This window comes from Aquarana catesbeiana, linkage group LG04 (genome assembly GCF_042186555.1).
Source record: "Aquarana catesbeiana isolate 2022-GZ linkage group LG04, ASM4218655v1, whole genome shotgun sequence".
NCBI classification, from domain to species: domain Eukaryota; kingdom Metazoa; phylum Chordata; class Amphibia; order Anura; family Ranidae; genus Aquarana; species Aquarana catesbeiana.
The window spans coordinates 458267261-458285010 of NC_133327.1; the positions used below are offsets into that span (position 1 = coordinate 458267261).

General features: G+C 41.1%; 1 protein-coding gene across 21 annotated transcripts in view; it reads left to right on the plus strand.

Moving 5' to 3' along the window:
- The window catches only part of AFDN (afadin, adherens junction formation factor), a 386193-nt gene that overhangs the window by 335582 nt on the left and 32861 nt on the right, over positions 1-17750 (plus strand). For 11 of the 21 annotated variants that reach the window (XM_073627519.1, XM_073627513.1, XM_073627512.1 and 8 more), the window contains one exon: positions 7536-7571. The exons of the other annotated variants lie outside the window; for them this stretch is intronic. In XM_073627519.1, the coding sequence (XP_073483620.1) occupies positions 7536-7571 (36 nt within the window). The remainder of the gene's footprint in view (positions 1-7535; positions 7572-17750) is intronic. 21 annotated transcript variants of the gene reach the window in all.

A 17750-nucleotide genomic window follows, 5' to 3' on the forward strand; every position in this document is an offset into this window, starting at 1 on the left:
ACCTGTAAAATGTGGGGGTTTCCCATCAATTTCTGTCTCAGTGACAAGTGTTTTCAAGGAAAATATATTGGATGAATCTACCCAGTGTGGACACAGACAAAAAAAACTGTCACAGGTTGTAATCCTTGCCCGCTTCATCTACAACAGAAAATAAAAATGTTTTGGCTACACATTGGCCCAAACAACTAAAAACAGAAAATAGGATTGTCATACAGAGAGAGATCTATTTTTAACTAACCAATATTTCTGCATTATTCAAGTTACCGTATTTATCAGCGTATAACATACACTTTTTTCCCTTTAAAATCGGGGGAAAATCGTGGGTGCACGTTATACACCGATCCCTGCCATCTCGGAGGGAAGAGGAGCGAGCGCCGTTGAATTACATAGAGCCGGGATCTCCTGTGTCCCGGTGCTCCGCCACGCACAGCCACGCCTCCTTGCCCTGCATTGGGCCACTGTTCTGTCTATCATATGAGCAGGACCAGGAGGCATGGCTGTGAGTGACGGAACGCCGGGTACACAGGAGATCGCAGCTCTGTGTAATTCAGCAGCACTCGCTTCTCCTCTTCCCTCGGAGACAGCAGGGATAATCCAACACTGGCGAGGCTGCAATGATTGGAGAGGTGAGGCTGCAAATGGGCACTGAACAGGCTGCATTGTTGGTCATTTTATAGGCTGCAGATGGGCACTGAACAGGCTACATTGTTGGGCAATTTATAGGCTGCAGATGGGCACTGAGCAGGGTGCATTGATGAGCTGAGACCCAAATTTTGCTTCAAAGTTCTTTATTTAAAATGTAAGTTTTTTTCCTTAAACTTCCCTCCTAAAATTGGGGTGCGTGTTATATACCTGTGCGTGTTATACGCCGATAAATACGGTATATGGTGTGCAAGGGACTCTTCTTTACCAATGTCCTTTCCTTTCATATTGCAGCAATGTTGAAATTTCCCATTTTTGGAGCACAGAGATACCATTCCTAGGCACACTGTAAAGCCGGCCATATATGGATCGAAATTTGAAAAGTTCAGCTGGGATCGGCTTATTTTCAATCCAGTTATGGGCAGGAAAGTTTTCGTACAGCAGTCGATCTACTGATCGATTGCTGTACAACCATTCTTCTGGATTTTCTGTGCTTGATCGGCTGCAGGATATAGCCTGCAACGCTCATCATATATTCGGATGGTGGGGATATGAGGAGGATTCTTCCATTGACATCAAGTGTGTGGATGGAGGAATTGAGTCAGTTTGAAAAAAAAAAATACTCTTTTCTAGGCTGCTTTAGATTCAGTTGCTGTATCATTACAATTTTGTGTTTTTTGAAGGTTTCATTTCCTCTTTTCAGCAGTTGTGCTCAAGTTATTTTGTGAAATGTGTTTTATGACTTGGTGTAACAAAACCCTTTTCTTATTGATTCACCTCAATTATTCATTATTGCTCTTTAATCCGAGAAGTTCTCTGTGAATTACAGACTGGTGAGCATGACACTAGATCTTTCCCCTAATGCTATTTTTCCTTGATTTTAGTATTGCAAAAAAAAAAAAAAAATACTCCCTCATAAGCCTAGGAATTCCTGATTGCATGGGATCAGACATTCAGTAAGCATTGTGGGTGTTTTACACAGGGACTGCAAAGAGTCTGCTGAGGTCCTGCTAAGGGTTAGCATCAAACAGAGATGCTTGCTTATTAAAAAAAAAAACACAAATATAACCACCTTTATACACATAAACGACAATGCACATACGGCATTTGACAAAATCTAATTGCACATCCAACTAAACCTTATTGTGTGTAAAACCAAAGATCATCTTGCTCACGATATGCCCATTGAAGCTTCATCATAAATCGGCATAACCTCCATTATCTTTATTGTAATTATATAATACCAACATATCATGCAGGGCTCCTTTACAAAGTATGTAGAGTTAGTGTACATTCAGCAAAACCACCGTATACATTAGCTGTAGTATTATCAAACATCTACTAAATGATACTTTGTCTATGTTGATGCTGTCACTTCCACCTTCTAAATCATTTCATAGCCCTGGCCCGCGTTATCCACTTACTCCATGACACGGTTTTCGGGGAATTTAATTTTACAACTGCTGAAGGGCAGTTGTGCATACAAATAACTTGTTCTGCTGTTAACAAAAGAAAGCAAGGCCACAGAGGGGAATGTTCCCAAAACATAATACATCAGGTGTGTGCTGCAAAGGTCAATCAAAACCAAACACTTCTGTGTGTGTTTTTTTTCAGACATACATTGAGATTTTGTTGCAGTGAGGTTTTGTCAGATGCATGGTGAGGTTTCATTGGAAGCATATTAAAATTTCACAAGATATTAAATGGTGTTTAAAGCGGAGGTCCAGCTGAAAAAAAATATGTAGCTGCTGACTTTTAATCAGCACACTTACCTGTCCAGGGTGCCCGCGATGTCGGCCGCCCGAGGCCGATCCGTCCATCGGATCGGGTCCCGGCGCCGCAATTCAAACTAAGGGAAACAGGCAGTGGAGCCTTGTGGCTTCACTGCCCATTTCCTACTGTGCATGCGTGAGTCGCACGTCGCTTTGTGAGTGGCCTGCTGTGTTCTGGGAAACACACAGTTCCCAGAACACAGCGCGCCCTATTCCCCAGAAGACAACGCGAGGAGGAGAAGAATGAAGATCACCGCGGAGTAGGAAGTGGCAGATTAGGATGATCTGCCTAGCAACAGCCATTTCTGGTAAGTAAATTTTTTTTTCAGATTTGTAGGAGCATTTTTATGTTTTTTTTTGTTTTTTGTTTTTGGTGGACCTCCGCTTTAATGAGGTGCACAATGAGGTTTTATTACGGTGATGGTTTATTTAAAAGCCATTGTGAAAAAGCTTTTGCCTGACACAGGATGGGGTTTTGCTCATCGCGCAGTGTCTCCTGGTTGTAGGATGATATTCTATGATACCAAGTTCTAATGTTTTTGAGTACTCTGTGAGAGAAATGAATGTCAATGTCTAAAAATCCCAGCAGCTCTAATAAAGTTATATTTGAAACCATAGGCTAAATTAGTATTTCACAAGTCTGAGACCTTTGGGTTTGGTGTTCTATTTGCATGAATTCTTGGAAATTCATAAATTAAGAGAATCTACAATGTTTTTGGTTTTTATAATTCCTTATAGATGCAGGGTGTTCTGTATTAGGAATATTAATGGTGATTTTTTTTTCCCCACTGTTATTGCAATTATACAATGTCTAGATCTTTAAATGATTTAATGGCAATTAAGGCACCAAAGTTCATGTCTGTTTATAAAAGTTGTAACCTGCTCAGAGCGAAGCATGTTCTCCCTACACCCTTGACCTTCATCAGGGTTGGGGCTTGATCACTGACTGCTCAGAGTACTGAATTGTGAAAGGCTAGGGGAAGTGTCATGTGCTTTGCCATACCTGGAAATATCAGCCTTTTTACCAGACCATCAACAGCAGATTCAGCAGAGCATTGGTAAGGTAAGGGCAAGCACCTTAGGGTGCCTGCTGCACAGCCAGGCAAAGATATATAATGTATACAAATAGCTGTTTGCAGAACTACGGAATTAGGCTGGGTGCACACTGTCCGAAAATCAGCCGGTTTAGCAGGAACCAGCTAATTTCGGTCAGTGTGTACAGCAGCCTGTCTGACAGAAGCAGATCTAACAACTGGCTTTTGTCAAAGGGACATACTGGAAAACCAGCATTCAATCAGTGCTTGCAACCAATGGCTGCGAATGCTGATCAGTGTATTCTGTAAATATCTGGGAACAGAGGAGACCAGTTACAGTAGTTTTGGGAGAGAAGTATTGTTCCATTCTTGCCTGGGCATATGCTGCTCTAAAACCTAGATATATCTTTCAGTGCTGATAGTGCTTTTCTAGATGTACAAGCTGCCCATTCCATATGCACTAATGCAGCCCCATATTATCAGAGATGCAGGCTTCTGAACTGAGCGCTGATCAAAAGCTAGAAGGTCCCTCTTCTCTTTAGTCTGGAGGGCATGGCCAAAAATTTTGATTCATCTGACTACAGAACAGTTTTCCGCTTTGGAACAGGCCATTTTAACTGAGCTTTGGCCCAGGGAAGACAGCAGTGTTTGTGGATCATGCATTTTTGGATGGCATTGTGAACGGTGTTCACAGGCAATCAGTGATTTTCTTTTTGGAAGTATTCCTGAGCTCATGCAGTGATGGCCATCACAGAATCATGCCTGTTAGTGCCATCTAAGGGCCTGAAAGTTGCTGTCATCCGAAATTGCATTTCAGCCTTGTCCCTTGCGCACAAGATTCTCTGAATCTCTTGATATATTCTGTACTGTAGATGATATATATAAGTTTGTGCAATTTTATGTTGAACATTAATCTGAAATTGTGGGACAATTATTAGACCCATCTTTACTTTTCCGACTCTCTAAGGTGCTCTTTTTACACCCAATCAGGTTACTGACCTGTTGCCAGTTAACCTAATTAGCTGCACAATTTTCTTCCTTGTTTTACCTGCTTTTTGTTGCCCTGTCCCAGCTTTTTTTGAAACTTGTTGTTGCCATCAATTTCAAAGTGACCTTAATTTTTTTTGTAGTTTTTTTATTAGTTTAAATATCTGATGTTTTCTATTGTGAATTAAAATATGGGTTTATGCAATTTGCAAATCATTGTATTCTTTTTTTTATGTGGCTTTTACACAGCGACCAAACTTTTTAGAAATTGGGTTGTGTGTTAAACACATACATGTTCTGGATACACTGCTGTGCAAAAGTTTTGGATTAAGAATGCTTTCAGAAATAGGTGTATTAAGTTTATTTTTATAAAAAAAAAAAAATGTAAAGTAAATGACCACCACTTTGCCTTCATAACATCGGTTCTTCTAGGTAAATCTGCACAGTTTTTTAACCACCTCAATACAGGGCACTTACACCCCCTTCCTGCCCAAGCCATTTTTCAGTTTTCAGCGCTGTCGCACTTTGAATGACAATTGCGCGGTCATGTTACACTGCACCTTAATTAAATTTTTATCATTTTTTTCCCCACAAATAGAGCTTTCTTTTGGTGGTATTTGATCACCTCTGCGGTTTTTATTTATTGCGCTATAAACAAAAGAAGAGGGACAATTTTGAAAAAACACAATATTTTTTACTTTTTGCTATAATAAATATCCAATTTTTTTTTCTTTTTTAACAAATTTTTTCCTCAGTTTAGGCCGATACGTATTCTTCTACATATTTTTGGTAAAAAAAAATTGCGATAAGCGTATATTGATTGGTTTGCGCAAAAGTTATAGCGTCTACAAAATACGGGATAGATTTATAGTATTTTTATTATTTATTTATTTTTTACTAGTAATGGCGGCGATCTGCAATTTTTATTGTGACTACGATATTGCGGCAGACACATCGGACACTTTTGACACATTTTTGGGACCATTCACATTTATACAGCGATCAATGCTATAAAATTGCATTGATTACTGTGTAAATGTGACTGGCAGGGAAGGGGTTAACACTAGGGGGCGCTCGAGGGGTTAATGTATGACCTAAGGAGGTGATTCTAACTGTGGGGGGAGGGGACTGACTGGGGGAGGTGACCGATCGCTGTCCCTATGTACAAGGGACACGCCATCGGTCTCCTCTCCTCTCTGACAGGACGTGGATCTGTGTTTACATGCACAGATCCACGCTCCTGCTCTGTTACCCGGCAATCGCGGGTGCCCGGCGGACATCGCGGCCGCCGGGCACGCGCACCGGGTCCCGAGTGACGCAGCGGGCACGCGCCGGTGGCGGCGCGCGTGCCCCCTAGTGGCTCGGGAGGGCGAGGACGTCATATGACGTCCTCCCAGAACAACAGAAGCCTCGTCCAGCCGTCATATGACGGTGGGCGGTGGCTTAGCGGTTAAGGAACTCAGTAGACAGGTTGACATCTTGGAGAACTAACCACAGATCTTTTTTGGTTGAAGGCTGCCTCAAATCCTTTCATGCAATCCCAGACAGACTCGATGATGAGTTTAGCGCTCTGTGGGGGTATACCATCGCTTTCAGGACTCCTTGCTCTTCCTTACACAAAAGATAGTTCTTAATGACATTGGCTGTATGTTTGGGCTTGTGATGCTGTAGAATATGTTTGGGGCCAATCACATGCCTTCCTGATGGTATGGCATGATGGATAAGTATTTGCCTGTATTTCTCCTTATTGAGAACACCATTAATCCTGACGAAATTTCCAATTCCATTTGCAGAAATGCAGCCCCATGCTAAACTGTTCCCTGCAGACACATTATTGCACCACTCTCCAGCCCATGGGAAACAAACTGCTTCCTGACACAGCCAAAATTTCAAATTTTGACTCCTCAAGCCAGAGCACCTGCTGCCATTTTTCGGCACCCCAGTTCCTATGTTTTTGTTCATAGTTGAGTCACTTAGCCTTGTTTCCACGTCGGAGGTATGGCTTTTTGGCCACAATTTTTTAATGAAGACTATTCTCCAGACAGTAGTTGGGTGTATCTGAGTCCCACTGGTTTCTGCGAGTTCTGTGCTGATGACACTGCTGGACATCTTCCGATGTTGAAAGGAAGTAAGCATGATATATTTGATCTGCTGCATTAAGTTTCTTTAGATGACCACTGCATCTAGAGTCCTCTACATTGTCTATTTCTTTGCACTTCCAAAGAGCTTGAACAGGACCTCTTTAAACTTAATTTTGCTTTGAAATCTTTGCCTGGGAGAGACCTCGCTGATGCAGTGTAAGTATCTTTTGTCTTGTTGCTTTGCTCATCCTTACCATGGTGTATGATGTGTGATATGAAACTGTCCTCCACAACCTCACCTTGGTAGCAGAGTTTGGCTGTTCCTCGCCCCAATTTGAAGCCTCCTACATGGCTGTTTCGGTTTCAGTTAATGGCTACGTTTCAACCTTCCTATGAAATGGATGATCATTAAGCACCTGCTTGGTATAATTGGTTAATCGTATACACCGGACTCTAATCCTCCAAAATCTCCTTTGAGCAAGTGTAAGAATTGATGCTGATTTGAGGCCGAAGGGTTATCACACTAAATATTGATTTGATTTAGATTTTTCCTCTGTTCGCTCACTTTGTAAATTGGTAAAAATAGACCATATACAACCTAGGGCCGTAAACACCTTTTTACATATACTTGTGCATAGAGAAGTGCAGTAATAGTATATAATTGTTTGTGCTGGACAACAATAATTGTGTGTGTGTGTGTGGTTAGTATGAAAGTCTTCAATGAAAAAATGGGGGGGGGTTGTTTTCTTGTTTTTTTTTTTGTTTTTTTTTTGTTTTTTTTTTAATAAGTTCTCTTCACAATTGTTAATTTACATGCTTTTGCTTGCCTCCTCTTACTTTATACATTTCTGTTGTGCATTGCGCTGCAATTTTATTTCATTTAACTCTTAGGTGCATGGATAAGCAAACGGCTGGAGCATCAAAAAGACATTACATTGCTTTATGAAAATACCAGTTTAATGATTTTGTTCACTTAGCATCTTTTTTTCCCTCCCCCCTCTCCTCTTTGCTATCTGCAGCAGACTGCTATGCCAGCAATCTCTGTTCTAGATTTGGTATGTTCTGTATTTTCTTTCGCTCTTCAAACATCTTGCTGTCTCCCGCCCCCCCCCCCCCCCTTCTCTCCTGTAATTTCACACTTTTTTCTGTAGTATTAGCTGTGCTGTTTTTGCTTTGTCTTTGCTGTCCTGTTTTTCGAAGATATCCTCCTGTTTTTGAAGCATGCCTTGCCTGGAAGTAGTACCTCTAGTTTCTGAATGCCATTGTTCCTTCTTTCTTACATTTATCTGTTCTGTTCTTGTAGACGTGTCTCTGTCAGGGATGGGCAACTTCGGTATTCAGCTGTGAAATACATTTTCTTGGAGTCTTGGCCAGCTATTGGTCAGTAGCAGCTTGATTTCCAAAGGTTGCCGATCACTGTTTTAAATACTTTTGTTTTGTGCTTACACAGTGTTTTATGTACAAGCCAGCATATCTTGGTATTTGGGACTGGTAACAAAAAGCCAGTGGCTTTTTTCTATTTATAGGCAGTAACACAGAAAATACTGTTCATGTTTTCATTTTAACCGAGGAAAGATTTCAGTTGTGGAAGTAGATTTTACAAATATTGTTAAAGCCTCTAGTTCTTCACTGTTATTTCTTTTTGATAGCACAAAGATCTTCTGTAGAGCCCAACTATTGGAGAAGATAAGGGCTGTAATAAATACTTTAGGATCCTACAGATTAACTGATTAACTAAAAATTAGAACCTTGCGCAATTGAACTTGCACTCTAAAAGATGGGTAGGTAAATTATCATATTCCTCATGGAGATTTACTGACAGTAATAGTTTCTTTCAAGTAAACCAAGCTATACAACACAGCTCTGTAAATTTTCATATAGCTAGCTTATACCATGTAATCAGAATCATAGCTGAGAAAATGACTTCATTTGCAGTGCAACATGTGACCCTCCTGATGGTGGAAACTATTAGCTGAAAAATATAAAAGGAGTGCCAGTGTTCCTAGGAAAATATGGTAAAGTAGCTTTAGTTTGTTGCAATCAAATGAGGATCAGGAAAAGCTTGGCACTTGTACCTCCCTGTCGCATCCCATCCATTTCTTTGACCTTTTCATTATCCTTCCTGTGTCTTTGCACATCTAACAATTCTCCAGACCCCTGTGCTTTCTAATAACCCCCCGCCACTTTCAATTGATTGCAATATGTGTACTATTTTCTCAAACTTACCTACTGTAATGTATAACATTTTATTAATTACATTGTGTCATGACGTTTATATATTGCAGCAGAAATCAAGTGTACTGTTCATATATCTTAGTGTTACTAAACCCCCAACAATAAAATCAGTCTGTATATGTAGTAAAGCATACTTGTTATACTCACTGTGGAACCTAAGGGGTTAATACTGCGCATTGTGTAAAAAGGCTGTTTGATTCTGTGTTCTCTGATCCTCCCCATCTTCCACAGTCCCCAACCGTTCTCCTTATAGTACAAAGCTTTGGGGACACTGCACATACTTAGTTTGGTGTGTATTGCTAGAGAGTTGTTTTTTTTTTTTTTTTTTCTTTCAAGAGGTGCATGTGATCAGCACAGGGCCAATCAGCACTGTCCAGAAAGAGGGTCAGGGGTCCTGCAGCCTAACTGGACATAGAGGAGAATGAAAACTCCTCCTGCAAGCTTTAACCAGTGCTCGGACTGACAATGATAGAAGTTACAAGACTGCTATACACTGCTAATGAGAAGGTATTTAGCAGTCTATATTTACACTAAAAACCAATTCATTCCCACATATGTCCAAAATGCAACGTCCGATCCTGAGAGTTGTTTTTGGTACTCTGAAATTACAAATTGTTGGTTTAATTAGCTCATACCCTAGTCTGCAGGACCCTATTTCTGCTATCTTTATAATTTTGAAGAAAATTTACCCTGAAAGACTTTTACAATGTTATCTGGACAGATGACTTCAATTTTACATTATTGTCCTTAAAGCGGAGTTCCAATCTAATTTCTTTTTTTTAAAAGTCAGCAGCGACAAATACTGCAGCTGTTGACATTTACAATAAGGACACTTACCTGTCCCGGGCGCACGTGATGTCCACACCCAAAGCCGACCCATCCTTCGGCTCTCGGGTGGAGGCGCCGCCATCTTCAGTAAGGGAATCGGCTTTACTTCCTGGTTCCCTACTGTGCATACGCGACTCGTGCTGCGTGATTCCACTGGTCCCTGCTGTTTTTTGGGACCCATGTGTCTCCCAGAAGACAGTGGGGGGGACAGAGAAGGCAGCAGAAGTGGCGTAGATACCCACTGATCACTCAGCTATCTATGCCCGGAAGTGGGAGCAAAATACCTGTATTAGACCAGTACCTGCCCCCCCCCCTCCCCCCTGAAAGGTGCCAAATGTGAAACTGGAGGGGGGGAGGATTCCGAAAAACAGAAGTTCCATTTTTGGGTGTAACTCCGCTTTAATGGATGGATTAAGCTCCTAGAGTACTAAGGCATTCGATTCACGCATTCCCAAGACATTTCCAGGATCTGAAACCCTTCTTCTTTTTCCAGCTCATCACTCTGAAAAAAAAAAATATGAAATGGACGCTACAGGTTTTATTCCATCGCTGTTGTACTCTAGCCATATTCCAGTGCCTGGTCTGACCACAATTCTTTTTTATCAGGGAAAAAGCATGTTTTTATAGCCTCTTTAAAGCTTTATTTTTAATGAACAATCTAATATATTACTGTAAAAATATCAGACAAACTCAAAACTTTATAAGTAACAAGTCTGGAGGTTTCAACCCTTACTGGACATGGCAAGCCAATGAAGCCTTTTATCTGGGCTTCAGAACAAAAATCTTCATGGTCTTTTCCCAGTTTAGGTATAACGTGAATGAATGATTTAGTCTCTTGATTGGGGAGGGAAGAACCCTGTTGCAGATCATTAAAAAAAAAATTCATTTACGGATAACAAATGTCAGCATCTGTCTGAATGAGGTCTTAGATGTAGTGGCTGCGTATACTTTTCAGGTTTTTACTCACTTTTATGTTCTTTCATGCTTAAAGTGGAAGTCCAGTCAAAAATGAAACGTTTTCTCTTGATTATATGTAAATTATCTTTGACATTAATCATTTTCTGTATAGCGGTTTGTGTCGCTTAGAAAGTCTAATCAAAGCCAGACAATCAGCTTCTTCCTGTTCTTCAGGGACAACCTTACTTCCTTATTTCTGAATTCTGCATGGGGGCCTCTCACTTCCTAAAAACGTTGTCCTTCTTTTCTACGTGCCCCCACCACCATCCTTCCTCTCCTTTTAAGACAGACATGCCTAGACCTGCCCAGCCCCACCCCCATCCCTCCTCTCCTTCTCAGATCTCCTCCTGTCTTCATAGCCTCATTTTGGATAATAGTTACTCCTGAGAGAGATGGGAGGGGTGGGCTTTGGAAGTCTGTTAGGTATGTTAGAAACTGTAGTATAGATTACAATGCAACATGCTGCAGATTTTATACAGTGTACAACCACGTGGTTGTTTCTGCATGGCACTGTGATGGTCACTGTGTACGTGGTGTGGCACATGTTCATCTGAGGGAGCTACATGTGAGTAATGAGTTTAAGGCTCTGTTTCCACTAATGTGACCTGTCATGTGACTTTGGACACAAGTCACATGACAAGTCACAGCCTATTGATTTCAATGGCAAACGTTCCCATCTATTCCATCTATGTGTCTTTGAAAAGGTGCCTGCGCTACTTTGATGCAACTTTGATCCAGAGTGTAAAGTTAGATCAAAGCTGCACTCAGTCACACTCTAAATTGCATAGCTTTGGAGTTGCACTAGTGGAAACGTAGCCTAAGGCTTGGCTTTACACTCTGTGGATCAAAGTTGCATCAAAGCATTGCAGGTACCTTTTCAAAGTCGCTGACTTTTAAAGTCGCATAGATGGGAACGGGTGCCATTGAAATCAATGGGATGTGACTTGTCATGAAGATTTGTGTCCAAAGTCGCATGACCATACTAGTGGAGCCGTAGTCTACGTTTCCACTATTGCGACCACAAAGTTGCACGATTTAGAGTGCAGCTTTGGCCAGACTTTACACTCTCTGGATCAAAGTCACAATCCAAGCATTGCAGGTACCTTTTCAAAGTCGCTGATTTTCAAAGTCGCATATATGGGAACAGGTGCCATTGAAATCAATGGGCTGTGACTTGTCCAAAGTCGCATGACAAATTGCACTATTGGAAACAGAGCCTTAGTGTGGTTGCCTGTTCTATGATCATTGTAGAATTAGGATGTACAATGAGAGAACACTGGGCAGGAACCTGTGATTAGCTCCTCCCATCCTGTATGCGCCCACTGGCTACACAGGAACAGTGTCCCTCCCAGTAAGTGATGTCACTAGCTTTCAGTAACCACACCCACTGGCTGATTTTAGTCTCAGAAGGAAGTTGATTCAAAGTCATGTGAGGGCACTGGATACTGCAAAATAAAGGTAGGAAAACTGGGATTTTTTTTTCATTTTGAGACATAAGGCTGAACATAGCTCACATTAATTATTGCAGGGGAGAATTTAAGTGTTAGGGTGGACTTCTACTTTAAGCTTTTTTTCTTCACCGTGTATATTAGGGCAGCCATGGTCCAAATATGTTTGCTTTTGTACATTTTTATTGCATGGTTGGTTGATAGGACTACTAATTTACACAGCTTCCATGAAGTTAGAGGATATTGCATTTCTGTAAAGATAAACAGATATTTTTTGGACTTGTTGAAATTGTTCTTCAACTTAAAGAAACTTCATTCAAATGGCTGTAAAAACTGCATATAGAAGTGTTTTTTAATTATGGATCTGAATACAGCTGCATTTTTTTTCAATGGAGCCATTCACGCAGGTGCATAAATATGAGTTGCATTCAGATCCGTAATGCAGGAAAATAAATTGGCGTTTAAGAATGTGTTTTACGCATATAAATGCATGTATACGCATTTGTAGATGCGTAAATAAAATCTAAACCAAGGGGGGAAATAAATTATAAAAACAAATTATGTGCACCTTCTGCCATAAAACATATCCACAAAAAAAAAATTTCTTCATCAATTTAGGCCAATATGTATTCTGCTACATGTTTTTTGCTAAAAAAAAATCCAATAAGCGTATATTGATTGGTGTGCGCAAAAGTTATCGCGTCTACAAACTATGGTATAGATTTATGGACTTTTTCTTTTTTTCTATATTTTTTACTAGTAATGGTAGCGATCAGCGATTTTTAGCATGACTGCGACATTGCGGCAGACAATTTTGACACCAAGTGACACTTTTTGGGAACTAATTACACCAATACAGTGATCGGTGCTTAAAAAAAAAAAAAATACACTATCACAGTATAAATACTGGCAGGGAAGGGGTTAACATCAGGGGCGATCAAAGGGTTAAATGTGTGCCTAGAGGATGTTTGCTAACTGTGTGGGGGATGGTTTGACTGTAGGAAGAGAGATCTGTGTTTCGTGCAGCCGTATATGTACGTGGGGCAGTCTGGAAGTAGTTAAATAGACTCACCAGTGGTATTTTCTGGAAATCCAGCCAGTAAAGCTTTTTCCTCTGAGAGTGATGCTCTGCAGTATCAATATATTACACCAGCATTGCCTCTTTATCTCAAAAACACTGAATCATCAGACCATCCATCCATACATCAGGGGAAAATAAAGAAGCATTCCCATAGTGTGAATCCATATAAAATTTGCTGTCTTAAATTGATGACCACCCCTTGGAAGACGTCAAATGGTGAAACACGCAAGAGGGGCCGGTGGATGTGACGTCACTACGCTTTGACAGCTCGAAGTTTGCAGCCAGAGTGTTTGGCCGGAACTTGGTTTGTCGTATACGAACTGTGCAGTATACTGGTGTCAGTGGAGATACCTGGAAATGTATGTTTTTTTTTTTTTTTTTTTACATAAATATATGTTTTACTAAATATGATTTTAAACAGATTCACACTATGGGAACTCTTCTTTCTTTTCCCCTGATGTATGGTTAGATGGTCTGATGATTCCGTGTTGGAGCACGGAGAAAGAATAAGTATGCTGCATAAGTGACCCGGTCAAAAAATGTCTCAATCTCTTTAAAAATAGACTCCCCCTAAAACTATACCTCTGCTGTATTTTTAGTTTTTAAAAGTCATGCCCAAGAACAGACACCACAAGATGTCTGCTATTAAGTTTTTATTTTTAATTTTTTAAAGCCACTTCTGTGGCTCTCTCGATTTAGTTACACTTTGGCAATTGTAGCAGACCTTTGCGAGCTCCTAATGGCCAAGCTCCTATATTTGTCCTTATGTCCAGAGCGATGAAGAAGTAATATCTGGGCAGTCTCAGGGAAGCTCATTCAGTGGTTGATAAAAGAAAACAAAAAAACGTATTCCTCAACCTTGGGGACGCCAGGGTCTGGTTAATTCTTCCAAAACCTTCCATTCCCCGTCATGATCGACAGGTTAAAGTGTACCTGTGCCAAACAATTATTTTAAAGGGTTGTAGGAATGATGGATTCTGTGCTTAGTTTAAGTTGTTGGTACATTTTTGAGAGAGAACTTTTAAAGGGAAAACTAGTCACACTGAGAAAAAAAATGCATCAATAAAACCATTTCAGGAGATATAACTCCCCAGTTTACACAAACCTGAAAAAATGGTATAGTCGCTAGCAATAATCACTGTCTTCTCCCAGCAGGGATGGCTTCCCCCACCCTCCGCCGGGATGGATTCCTCTGTCAGCACTGTGTTGATGGGAGAATCGAGCAAAGAAAGAAAAAAATTGCTTTGTGTGTGGCCTGCCTTAGTTGTATGTGACCCTTTTTTCTGGGGAATCTGTTAATATAATTACTGCACACTTTCCTATTGTATTGTTTGCTTGCTACCTTTGCAATTTAGAAACAACCTTAACCTGGCTATAGACAGTGCAATACACAGTGATTATTGCTAGCGGCTATAGCCGCTGGCAATAATCACATAAAAAATCTAACAGGCTGGTTGTACCCAAGTTGATCGGTGGAGGAAAGAAAAACAGGAAGTACATCAGAAATGACACAAAGGTTCCAACGCAGCTAAACACAGCCGCATGTGAATGCAGCTAATCGCAATGTACAACTGCAAGTGAACGCTGTGCCAGGATTCTCTGAATTTCAAAATAACAAAACATGCTTTTAACAGCGGCAGAACAGCCGCCCTTGTGAAAGGGGCCTTACGGTTTTGTTATACATGCAGTTCCTTTTAACATTCAGAACTTATATTCTTAACTACTAGTAATTTACTGGCAGACATAATATCTATAATTAGATTTCCTCTGAAATGTCCTCTTTACATACAGTATATTATGGAAGTGTGTTAATGCAATGTTAATGCAATTGTGCAAACTCTTCCAGACCCTACACCACAATGCATTGACCATGGCACTGTATATTCGATCACTAAAATACATTAACAGGTTATTAAACGCTTCAATACTGGGCACTTCCACCCCCTTCCTGCCCAGGCCTATTTTCAGCCACAAATAGGTGTCGCCGCTGGTGAACTGTCATTATCGTGAACAGGGTCAGCAGCACACCTTCCTCTTGAGAGCTGCAGGAAGAACTGCCATTAAAATTCGTACTGGCCCTAATCGCTAGTGTTAATGCAGCTTATGTATGTGCTGTGTAAAGAGGGGGCTTTGGGGGGGAGGCGGGGCACAGCCCACCGCTGCACCCCCCTAGATACAGCCATGCAGCATTTACTTACCTGACGCCCCTGCATTCCTGGCTGTCATGGCATCCCTCTGGATGTGCATTTGGCTTGTCCTTGCAGGCTGTCGGTCTGACTTTGAAAAAGGTTCCTGCACTACTTTTGGTCCAACTTTGGTCCTACTAAAGCCCATTGAATATCAAGTCGGATCATCATCTTAACTGAACCAACTTTGGCATGCGACTTGTGCTCTGAGGCTCTTGAAGGGGAGGAACCCCATGCCAAAATTAAGACGGCATTGGGCTCCCCCCCCAGACCATGCCAGACCTTTTGGTCTAGTATGGATTTTAAGGGGAACCCCCACGCCAAAATAAAATTAAAAAAAATAAACTGCGTGGGGTCCTCCTCAAAATCCATACTAGACCCTTAAAACGCCCCCTCCTGGGCTATACCAGGCCACATGCCCCCCCCAAAGCACCTTGTCCCCATGTTGCACCCAAATTGTGGCAAAATCACGCCGCGATTTGGGCACAATTCATAGTAACGGAGATTTCAAGGGTATCCCACGATTTGCAGCGTTTCCAAATCGCAGGCATAATTGCGGCAGTTCTTTGCCTGCACAACGAAATGCCATGGTGTGACTGGAGCCTTATGATTTACTACTGAGGCTTTTGGCTTCAGCAAAATGGCAGCCTCTAGCAAAAAGAAACGGGCGCAATGCTGGAGGCAATTTGCAGCACGCACTAATTTTGGTAGCATAATTATTAATGTAGAATGTATGTTCTTTGCTAAAGAACATTATTTTTTATCAAGTTGTTATGGGTAAAGTTCTGCTTTATTAACACAAAATATATGTGGGTAGAGCAATGTAAAAAAGAATGAAAAAAAAAAAGTTTGTCTACCTTTCTCGAACACTACTGTGTCAGGAATGACTTCTATGGTGACTATGTAGGACTACCACACAGATATTGTATTCATTATAAACTGCTTCTGCCCAAGAACAAAACATTTTGATATGCCCCAGTTCAGTCACTCTCATGATGCTAATGTTATCTGATTACTTTTGTCAGTGCTGAGAACCTTCTAAAATAAGTTATTTTCATAGGAGGATAATAAACTCCCTATTACTGTATCCTGCCTTGAACAAGATTCAACATGCTGATGGGTGCCGCTGTGCTCACTGACTTCAAATCAAGTCTTTCAGCAGCTGATGATGGGACTTGAAAGGCCATTTTACATATGGCTTTTTCCTCACGCCTTTATGAGATCATAAATACACAATTCAGCCCCACCTTAAGGTGGCACAAAACAATGTAAATTAATTGGAATGTTTTCCTTGTGTTTCTGTGCTGTGGATATTTTTGGTAAAAAAATGTTTTACCCTTAACATGATTACTTCAAGTGTTTTGCCTTGCAGTATCATTTTGTAGCTTTACATTTGAAAAACCTGTTTTATCAGCCATTTGAGGCAGCTGGGTTGGGTTAAGTAGAATCTTGCTAACTGCTCTGCCCTTTTATCATTAAACAGGAGTTGTCTGGATGCTAGGTTACACTGAAACGTGTTGAAGTGGGAATAAAATGTATCTGAGCACCACAAACCAAAAGTGCTATTTTAATTTTTTTTTTTTTTTAATTATCAGAGCAAACCCCCCCATCTGTCCATCCATCAATGCTTTATTTTGCTGAGAAAGCACTTTGAAACCCTCCCCCCCAGCATTTCTACCTGCAACCATCTTGAGTAAGGACAGATGATTCATTTAGCATTTACTTCCTGGAATGCATCTGCCCTTAGCTTAGCCAAGCAAACAGGAGCACAGCACCAATGTGTTGCTTTTCCCTTTGGCCTATCACTGTAAAGTACAGTGATTTGTATAGATATGTGCTGGAACCATCTCATTGCTTGGAGTATCTGGGTCTGGGCTTAGCTGTGGTTTGGTCCAAAGTTTTACTTCCCCTGGATAAACTTTGATCTCTACTCTCTCAGGTTACACCCAGGAGCCAACCAACTCTCTATTTTTTGCATTAGGGTCTTGGGCTGAATAGTGGCCTACTTTGAGGCAATTCCTTCTGCCTCTACTCTGCAGGATGGGACAACATCCCAGTGAATCTTATGACTCTAAACTGGCCCAGTGGTACTTGGAGAATGTCAGGCTGCTAGCAGACATTTTCTGGGCCGGATAGCCACTCTGCTTCTCAATCTGTGGCTTCTATGGCTTGGCTGTTGAAGCCCAGGTCCTGAGAGACAGAAATATATGAAATTCCACCATCCCTACACTCCTGAAAGCTAGGAAGTACTCTTAACACAATGTCGCACTTGAAAGCATATTTCTTAACGTAAGGCAACTAAATTCCATTCCAGGAAGTTTTCAGTGGGACGCAACTTGTTTTCTCTAGTCTGGTCTGTATAAGTATCTGGGCTTTAGTAGAGCTGCACAATTAATGATTAAAAAATCGTGATCTTGATTCGCCCCCCCCCCCCCCCCGACGATCTCTCCTGCAGATTTTGCGGATGCTTTATATAAACAAGTGGAGAGACTTTTATCT